General features: G+C 39.9%; 1 protein-coding gene across 16 annotated transcripts in view; it reads left to right on the top strand.

The window, feature by feature from the left end:
- The first annotated feature begins 56 nt into the window (after positions 1–56).
- The window catches only part of PBRM1 (polybromo 1), a 101933-nt gene continuing 91681 nt past the window's right edge, over positions 57–10308 (top strand). For 14 of the 16 annotated variants that reach the window (XM_073811206.1, XM_073811205.1, XM_019947450.3 and 11 more), the window contains exons 1-3: positions 57–187; positions 4869–5021; positions 5965–6062. In XM_073811206.1, the coding sequence (XP_073667307.1) occupies positions 4884–5021; positions 5965–6062 (236 nt within the window). In that variant the 5' untranslated portion in view covers positions 57–187; positions 4869–4883. Of the gene's footprint in view, positions 188–394; positions 516–4868; positions 5022–5964; positions 6063–10308 lie in introns of those variants that run through there. The other 2 variants (XM_019947443.3, XM_019947442.3) reach the window with 2 other exon arrangements.

The following is a 10308-nucleotide window of genomic DNA, read 5'->3' as shown; positions in this document are numbered from 1 at the left end:
GCCAGGTTCGCTTGGCGGCCGCGGGGCTGGTTTTGCGGCGGCACCGGGAGGGGTGAGGGCGGTGAGGGCGGCGGGTGCTGGAGCGACGGCAGCGGCTGGAGGAGCAATAGCAGCAGCCGTGGCGGCCACGGGGCGGGGCGCGGCGGTCGGTGACCGCGGCCGGGGCTGCAGGCGGCGGAGCGGCTGGGTAAGGCCGGGCCCGGGGCGGGCGGGGCCGCTTCCTCTCAGCCGGCTGCCGGGCCTTTGTGTGGGCCCGGGCGGGCGGGAGCAGCGGCGGAGGCCCCGCCCCGGCCGTCGGGATGCGCCGGTCGGGCCGGGCGCGCGGGGCGGGGCATGGCGGCGGGCTTCGGGAAGCGCCTGGCAGCCTTGCCGCACCTGCCTGCCGGGACAAAGGCGCGCAGCGGCCCGGAAACTACCCGCGCCCCGCTTTCCCGCCCCCCGCGGCTGGCCGAGCTCTCGTCGCGGGCAGCTTCAAAACTGTCAACGTTTCCCTTAGTTCCCCGTACCGGTGACAGGTTGGGAAAGTCTTTCATTTTCTCCGCAGCTCAGGGCCTCCTTTTTTTGTTGTCGTTTCTTGACGGTTCAGACACAAACTCTCCTAGTAAATTTTTTTTTTTAGTACTTTCTGGATGACTCTGTTCAGACTGAGTATTTTTATCAATGGGACTTGTATTTGTCGTGGAGCCCAGGTATAGTTTCTTATATGCAACACCACAAAGAATCGAGATTTTCAAATTGTGTGTGTTTCTGGTTATTTTTTCGTCTCTTAAAATTTTTTTACTGAGAAAGAAGCATAGTTTTGTTATTGTAGGGTAGAAATTGGTGACTTAAAGAGGAAGAAAGATTGGCAAAAATGTAGAAGAGATCCTGAAAAGCAAATGACAAATACACGGTATAGTGGATATAGAAATTATTACTACAATTATAGAAACATATGTTGGAGTAAAGCATTTTTATTAACTTATTTTCCAGCAAACTAAGACTCCTCAAAAATGATTTCAAGGTATTTTTTTTCCATTTAGTAGTGAACTCTTTTCCCAAGTACAATTCAAAAGCAAATTGGACTCAATACGAAAGAGTAGTATAATTTCTGCCATATCACCTGTTAACAGATTGCCCATATTTTAGATCCAAAGGAAGATTGGAAGGTATCTTTTGAAGAAGTATGTCAAATCAGTAATAAATATGTGTGGATAAATAGAAGGGCTTTGACCACTTTCTTTGGCTTTGGGAGTGTACAGAATATCTTAAGTATTGATATTCTATGCAGATCGCCAAGATTAGTAAATTGCTATCTGTATGATAGACTACTCTCAAGGCATCCAGCATCATGTGAGAGAACACTGAATTGGGAGAATATTCCCTAAGTTAAAACACAGGCTGCAACATAATACATGTGGTTTGTTCATGCTTTTTAAAAAAAAAAAAAAAAAAAAAGGCAACCAGGGCATAGAATAAATACTGAAAGCTGTGAATGCCAACGTTAAGGGTTCTTTTTCTCTGGGAAGTTGGTTTATAAGCGATTTTTTCCCATTTTTGAATCTTCTCTTTTCCAAGATTTTTGTTTTAAACCTGTATTACAGTACTAAGAAATACTAGAAATACAGGAGAGTACTAAAAGTCTATAAACTGTCAAAATATACCATTAGGCTATACTGAGTAAATATTTTCCCAGTTGCACATTGTAAAGTTATTCTTTACTGTCCACTGTAATTTATCATTGGTTGTTAGAGTTTTGGACATCTGACTGTAATCAGTGCCATTTAAAAACTTGTAACTAAGTTTCAGAATCTTTTCTCTTTATAGGAAAAGAATTACTGAATGGATGCTCACAGTCCTTTGAAACTATGCAAACTTTTTTTTTAATGTCTCACTTAAGTGCACTTTTAATATGTCTTATTAAATAGATAAGTTGATCACTGAAACTATGCTATAAGTCAGGCTACAAAAATGGATAAAGTGCTGTTCCTGTGCCCAAGACAGCGTACAATCCTAGAGTTAAAACTTAACATTTTTTTTGTGTTTTGACATTTCAAAGTGATTTCACATACATTTTTCACTGTCATAACAATCCAAGGGAGATATGTACACTGCTGTTCTCATTTTAGAAATAAAGAAACAGATCTGAAAGGTTGTGACTCAAGCAACATCAAACAGAGATGGAAGACCTGGGTCTCTTATCCTGGTCTTCTGAGCTCAGGTCCTATTGCCCCTCCCACCCACCTGGCCACATTGCCTTTGTAGCCAAACTTCCAAAATACATGTTAAAATGTGTTCCTTGGATGAGAAAATATTCGAAATTATCCTTAAGTTGAATCTTTTTTTTTCTTATCAAAGTAAATTAATGAGTCAAGGAGTTTTGAATATTGTGTGGTCTAAACACCCCCCCCCAATGATTTACATTTTTTGTCATTTGATTTTCAGCGGATTATTTATAAAAGTAATTTTGACCTCCTGCCAAATGGTCGAAGGCTTTTTTTTTTTTTAACCTTTCTAAAGTTGTATGTGATATCTTTTCAGTGCTGATAGGACTTTTGGAAAGAAATGTCTCTCTGAATTTTTTTGACGAGGAGGAGTTTTCCATACTCTGCTCACATGAGCCATTCTTGGTTTGTTCCAGCTTGCTAACACTTGGTGTCACATGTAAGCCTTCCACATGTGTTCACTCTCCATTCCAGCTCTGTGATTGAACTCTGCTCTTATTGACTAGGGTGCAGTTGGGCAGGCATGCTTCGTTCCTGGAATTGACAGTCATTCCGTGTGAGTAAAGGGGAACCTCAGTGAGGCATCTTTATGTATGTGAAAAGCATTTGGTTTTAAAATGGAAGAAATATCAGATACTGTTAGTGCCTGAGCCTTTGCATCTGTTTGATTGGTGCAAGAAAACTGATATGCCTATTTTCTCCAGATCTCGTATCTTTAGCAGTTCTGCTTGAATGTTTTCTGTCTATTCGTACTCATTTTTACTCCTTTGACCCTTCTTTTTATTTCCCCTGTCTCTGCCTTTTTCTTCTCTTTCAGTTTTGAATATATTAACACTGAATCAGCACTTCTAAAGCCCTGCCTTCTCCCACTGGCTTCACTTGGCCTTCAGACATAATGAGGAGACTGGCTTTTCGAGGAGCTGGTTGTGCTCTGGTAAAGCTGGTAAATTACTGATCATCTACACCCTTTCCCTTTTCTGTCCTTCCTTGCCTTTTCCCTTCCACCTTTCTTAAATTTTGTTATCCTTTTCATAAAGATTCTTGCCTTATGTTCATCAAATTCACTTGTGTCCTTGTCATAGATTGTTTACAAAAGCTTGGTCCTTAGTTTCTTCATTTTAATGAATTGACACCAGTTTATCAGCCTTTTATAAAACAAACAAAAATCAACAAAAGTTGGCTGGCCTTGGCCTACGCCCTTTGAAGCTTTAGCCAGTTGTGGCCGATTGCAAACTAATACACTGTATAACAAACCAAGTCCTAGAGGAAGGAACATCATCATATTAGGCTCTGTTTTTAAACACCATGTGGACTGTAATTCAGAGGAAGAGATAAGAGACTTAGTTTGTTAGTTGGTTACCAGAATTTTTTATTTATTGGTTTGTTTTGCTCCTGCTTTCTGTTCCCTGGAGATCCCCAGTTTTTCTCTCCATACTACTGGCAACCCATTCTTTCAGCTACTAGTGTCTTAGTGTCCTGAAATTGAATGTTGATGAGTGACACTGGGATCAGTTTTTTCTTTTTGCTTTAGAGAAAGGCCTGTGAAATCACAATATGCTATTTGATACTGTTTTTAAATTGTATAAGCATTGTAGGACTTTCTCAGGTATGCACCCTTACCTTCTTCTAGCTGTAGCAGGTCATTTCAGTGGTTGCATTTCTTGTGTTATAGTCAAATATATATATATATATATATATTTGTGTATATATATATTTACACATATATATATATATTTGTAAAGCTGTGTTAAGATTACTTAGCAGCCTGCCTAAAACTTAGAGCAAATATTTACATGTTTCTGGGAGCCCGAGGAGGGCCTAAAACCTCACTTCTGGGGTGCTCTTCAAGATCATCTACTGAAATGTAAAGCTGTGAATTCATGGGGATAGGGTACCTCATATAACTGAAAAGGAGGTTAGTCTGGATTGACAGAAAAGTTTCAAAATGCAATTTTGCTACTTTAGCATAGGTATGGCAAGTATGTTGAGTGTTTTCTGGGGTATGTCTTGTGGATCTTACTTTAATGAATGGAGAAAATTCATTTTCAGTGTGTTAATTTTAGGGTACATCTAAAATGCTAGAAGGTTAATCCTCTGTCCCCTTATCCTTTTGCACTAATTTGCCTCAGGGTCTGCTTCCTGTTTTTTGGTTTTTGTTTTTTTCCAACATGCTGGCCCACCTGGAAAGTGATCATAATCATAAGAAACACTGGGGAAAACAGATGAGGCTTCTGACTCCAGAGGTGACCACCTTAGGGACTCTGTCCCTGAGGCCTGCCTGACTCCCTCAGGGGCTGAGGGATCAGTACCTCCAACACACCATTATATGTGGGTGTACCCACATATATAATTATGTGGGTTTCCAAATTCCAGTCCAGGGTAAATTTGGGGCCAGAAGTGGTTGAGTCATTCAAAATTGGTAAATACAAATGAGTATACTGTTGCTGAATTTGTCCCATCCAAGTTGAAAGTGTAGCATTCTGGTAAGTGAAGGGGCTAAAGCAAGGGCCAGGACTTGCATTGAAAAAAACATAGTTAAGCTTCTTTGCAACAGTGAAAATATTCTCCTAAGTGAACCAGAAGCTTTGTGGCAAGTGGCCAACTGAGGGCTTGGTGGCAGAGTATAAAATTCAGTGTAAGAACATGGCTAATTATTTCTTATAGAAGAAGTTGGATTCCATGGGTTCCAAGAGAAGAAGAGCTACCTCCCCTTCCAGTAGTGTCAGCGGAGACTTTGATGATGGGCACCATTCTGTGTCCACGCCAGGCCCAAGCAGGAAAAGGAGGAGACTTTCCAATCTTCCGACTGTAGACCCTGTAAGTAACTCAGATCACAGTTTCTGCCTTCTGCACAATTCCCTACCTTTCCTTTAATGATAAGCAGTTAAGATGCAAGGCCTCTCAGCTTCTTTTTCCTCTGGCTTGATATTCTTAACCTTTCCTTTATGAAAAGTATACACTTAGCCAGAAGTCTTACAGTAATAGTGTAATTTAATATTATGAAATAATAAAGAATATCATTTTTGTCACATTATATAGTCATTCAAGTGAGTGTGTGCTGTCATGTGCCAGGCACTGTTGTGGTGATTGGGAAAGAACTATGTGTAAGACGAGCTAGTTTTTTACATGGAGCTTAGATGCTAGCGTTGGGGAAGCAGAATGTAAACAGATGAACAAATAAATAATGAAGTATCCTCAGCTAGTGATGAGTGCTAAGAAGAAAAGTTGGGATGATATGGGCTGTTTTGGCCCATACCTTCAGGAAAGATTTCTTTGTGATCAGAAGGCAGCAGCCCTGCAGAGCACTGGGGAAGGGTGTTCCAGGCAGAGGGGCTGGATCAGGAATGGATTTGATGGGTTGTGATTACAGAGAGATGGTCAAGAGGGAGAAGGAAACTGGCAAAGTCTGCCCAGCCAGAGTATACCCTACATACTCTGTGTTAGGAGTTTAGATTTTATTCTCTGATTGGTAAGAAGCCCTCTATTGGATGATTTTTAAACAAGAGTGATATGAACTAATTTTGTTTAAAGGAAAAGAAAATCACCAGTAACATATTCTGATGAAAGATTTAATCATTTAAATGATTTTAAATAAGGAGAGGTACTGTCAGCATACTTTAGACTTGGGTTCCCATGTGGGAATTTGGGGATTCATCGTTCTCTACTGGCATTTTATGTTTTGTTGTTTTTTTTTTTAAGAACCCCTACACTGACTTTCTGTTCACTTTTCTGGTGATTTTTCTCCTTTTCCTATGTGTAGATTGCCGTGTGCCATGAACTCTACAACACCATCCGAGACTATAAGGATGAGCAGGGCAGGCTCCTCTGTGAGCTCTTCATTAGGGCACCAAAGCGAAGGTGAGTGGGAGGGGTTTGGTCCCGGATCCAAGTTGAAAGTGTTTAATAATTGAGTTTTCCTTTGGAAGGAATGGCTTAGATGATACAGGGGTCTAGATTTTAGTTTCAGTTGTCAAGGTGTAGCAAAGCGCATTTAAAAAAATTTTTGTCTTAATTAAAGAAAAAAATTTTAGTTGTAAAAAATATACAACATGAAATTTACAGTCTTGATTGTTTTTAAAAAACTTGTAGAAGTAATAGGTGAATTCAGCAAAGTTGCAAGATACAAAACCAACATACACAAAAATCAGTTGCATTTCTGTACCTTAACAGTGAACAATCCAAAAAGGAGATTAAAGAATAAACCTAACCAACGAGGTGACAGACTTTACACTGAAAACTACACACTTCTGTAAGAAATTAAAACACAAAAAAATAGAAAGATATCCCATGTTCTTGGATTGGAAAACTTAATATTGTTAAGATACCAATATTACCCAAAGCAGTCCACAGAGTCGATGCAAAACATAACAAAATCCCAACAGAATTTTTTTCAGAAACAAAAAAAACCATCCTGAAAAAGAAGAATGAAATTGGAAGACCATATTAGTCAGGGTTCTCCAGAGAATCAGAACCACTAGGATCTATCTATCTACCTACCTATCTAAAATAAATTTGTGTTGTTTTAAGCCATTAATTTTGTGGTAATTTGTTAGAGCAACAATTGGAAACTAATACAATGAGTTAATTAAAGATTTAGATCCATTCATGAATGTTGATGCCACAGTGGGTAGCCAACAAGCTCTAGGTTGATCTGAAGGCAAACCTCTCACTCCAAAGAGCAGAGCCACCAAGGATGCAGTATCATCATCCTGAATGAGGAGAGCTCTGTAAATTAGTCTTGCCAAAAAAGAAGAGTTTTTTTTTTTTAATGAAATCCCTCTCCAGATTTCAGTTAATCAGTAACAATCTTTTGAAAGTTGTCATTTAATTAGCATATGTTATTAAAAGCCCATATTTATTGCTTACTACATGCTAGACACAGTACTAAGTGCTTTCCAGGCCTCATCTTGTTTAAACCTGAGCAGTATTGTTATCACAGTTTATAGATGACAACTTGTACAAGTTCTCAGAACTATTGAGGATAACCAGAATTCAGACTCAGGTTTTTCTGATTCTAAAGCCTGTGGTCTTAACCAGTATGTTGTATAGGGAAGCAGCATCATATTGTAGTACACAAGCACCTCATGGAAAAGGACTGCCCCTCTGCTGCCTGCTTTCCACCAGCTGAGGGGCAGAAAATACAGGCCTTTGGTGCTAGAGCACTGTCTTCTAGCCTCCATGACGCAGTACTTTAGGAGCACTGCTGCCTTCCCCCCAGTGCTGTGCCTGCCTGCGTCTCTGCTCCTCCTCTGTGGAATGCATGTTTTCTCAAGAGCTTGTGGGAAGAAGTACTGCTCAGAGCCATGCATTTGTGAATCTCTTTTTGAGACTTTGTTTTGATTAGTATGTTAGGCTGCTTGTACTAGGACATCCAAATTAACAATGGCTGAAACAAGAACAATTGCTTTCTCTCATGTACAACTTCTATTCTGTGAGGTCTTCAGGGCCGAGATACTGTCTGTCTTTTTATTCTGCTGTGCTTGGGGTATCGCCCTTGTCTGCATGGTCTGAGACGGCTCACCACCACAACTACCTTCTGGCCCATAGGAAAAAAGAAACATGTTAGGATGTGACCTGGACGTGGTACATTTCAGCTCTTGCATTGGTCAGAACTTAGCTGCAACGTGGCTAAGAATTTGGCCTTTAGTACCCAGGCAGGAGCTTAGAATGCTGTCATCTTGGGAAGGAGGCAAAATAGGTTTAGGGGTAGCCAGCAGGCTCTGCACATCAGGCAGAGTGTTTCTCACTTTTCTGGTTAAAACTCTTAGTTGTGCTTTGACTATTCTGTGGCCGTATTATGGCAGGGTGCCCTCACCTATTGTTGAAAGAGAAAAGCTCTTAAGACATGTACTTCACAATCCTATGTGTGTGTGTATGTGTGCACAGAGTCTGGAAGAATATTAATAGTGCTTTTAACTCTGGATGAATAGGGACAGTTTTTACTTTTCTATACTTTTCCGTATGTTGATTTAAGTGGGAAAAACCAGTTAGAGCTATTTCATTTTCAAAGTGAGGGGACCTTGTTTTGATCACATTATATAGAGCGGAATGTTGGGATCCTGACCTTTTTTTCTATATGGCAATTCTGAAAATGTTTGTGAGGAACCCCCTAGCAGAGCTTCTGGGAGATAATGTCCTTTCTAGGTATGTGTCCTCATTGCATTGTCAGTTGTCTACAGATAATCCCCCAAGCCTGAGAGGCTGCCGAGGCCCAGCTTTAGCAAGGAGCAGTGGACTATGGCCCATCAGGCCCAGGCGGAGAGAGCCATCTAGGATAGCAAGTTAACAAAGCCCTAATGTTCACTCTGAGAAAGTCCCTTGGTACCACTGACAACATTGATGTTAGGCCTGGGTGGGCCTTTGTTGTTACTCACTGAGACCTTTATGTTCTTACACTTTCTTTGAATAGCAGATTGAATACTCCTTTTATCCCCTCGTACTTAATTTTGTAGTTCACTGAAATCGTAAGTAGTTGATAAGGGTTTAAAAACTTAATTTACTCTTCTTCCTTTCCCTTCCTGGAGAATTCAAAGTCATTAGGTGACGCTGAGCAAGGTAGGAATCTGCAAGGGAGACAGGCGGTGGGGGTATGGGGTAGGGGTTGTGGACAGTAGCCGTGTCACAGGCTGTTACATAGCCTGGAGTTACCTTTCCATAAAGTACAAGGGGTAAAAGAGTAACTTGGTCAGTTGAGAAGCTTGGCAGACCATAATCAAGTGACCAAAATCAACCTCATCTAAGTAGTGGCATGAGTTGAAATTAAGCGCCACGTGATAGAATACAGTGAGATGAATATAGCATCATCAGAATTTATTCCTCAGGAGAAGAGACAACCCCAGATTAAGGGACACTCTACAAAATAACTGGCCTATAATTTTCAAAAGTATTAAGATCATCAAAGTCAAGGAAAGACTAAGGAACTGTTTCAGAATGAAGGAAACTGAGGAAACATAACTGAATGCAGCATGATTCACATTGATCCTTTTTCTATAAAGGACAATTTTGCAACAGTTGGCAAAATATAAATGGGTTCTGAGGATTAGATGATGAGACTGTATCAAAGTGAATTTTCTGATTTTGATGATTGAACTGTGGTCCTTTTTTGTAGGAAAAACACACAACTCTTCAGCAGCTTACTCTCAAATGGTTCAGAAAAAACATTCTGTGTACTATTCTTGCAATTTTTATGTTAAAGCAAAAAGTTTTAAAAAATTAAATATATCATACATACATGGCTAAAACATGTCAGCCAGTGAGTGTCCCAGGAGAAATTAAAGCCTTAATGACAACATTCTTCATATGTAGTAACTTACCCTCTTACACATCTAGGATGAGTTTTATCTACCCCTGAGGGAGAATTGTGAAAAACAATTGCTTAGATAATTTTGCAGAAGGTTTACTTGTCTCATGGAACTCCATTTGAAAAAAAGCCAGAAGGAATAATAATAAACATCCATGAACCAAAACCCAACTTAAGAAATTATTGTAACTACCTTTAAAGTGTCCCCTCCTCTCCAAGAGATAACCGCTATCCTTAATTTTCTGTGTATCATTCCCATGCCTTTTTTGTTTTGTCATGTTTGTTCATGTCTTATGCCCTTTTATCTTTGGTAAGCTCCTTGTGCCAAGGGCCTCATCTTTCTCTTTTGTCACTTTAGTACTTGATGTTAGAGCAGCATATATACTGGGCACTTGATAGCACTTGGTAGAGAAAGTTCTGTGGTCACTACCTGAAGAAAGATAATCCATTTCGTAAGTTTATAAAGAGCTTTGGAACATACCTGTTTTCAGCCATTATTGAACCCCATGAAAGGTAAGTCATTTTCATTTACAGGAAATACCATTGACATGGTTTTAGTGTTGGTGCCTTAAATCTTAAATATTTTGCATATAAAAGACTATCACAGATGTTAATTTAGGTTTCTATATCACCAATATGTATTTTGAAAAGGGCGTGCATATTCGTCTTGCTTTTGTTATTCCTTCTCAGTTCCAATAATGAGAGTACATCTAGTATGTTCTGTCACTTGGCGTGTTGGACATTACCACAGAGTTTTGAGACATAACTTTTTATGGGCTTTTGATTAATAAATATCTTTTTAAA

Source organism: Tursiops truncatus, chromosome 10 (assembly GCF_011762595.2).
Source record: "Tursiops truncatus isolate mTurTru1 chromosome 10, mTurTru1.mat.Y, whole genome shotgun sequence".
NCBI classification, from domain to species: Eukaryota; Metazoa; Chordata; class Mammalia; order Artiodactyla; family Delphinidae; genus Tursiops; species Tursiops truncatus.
Note: the sequence above shows the minus strand (reverse complement) of the source record. Positions and strands in the feature narration are given on the sequence as shown.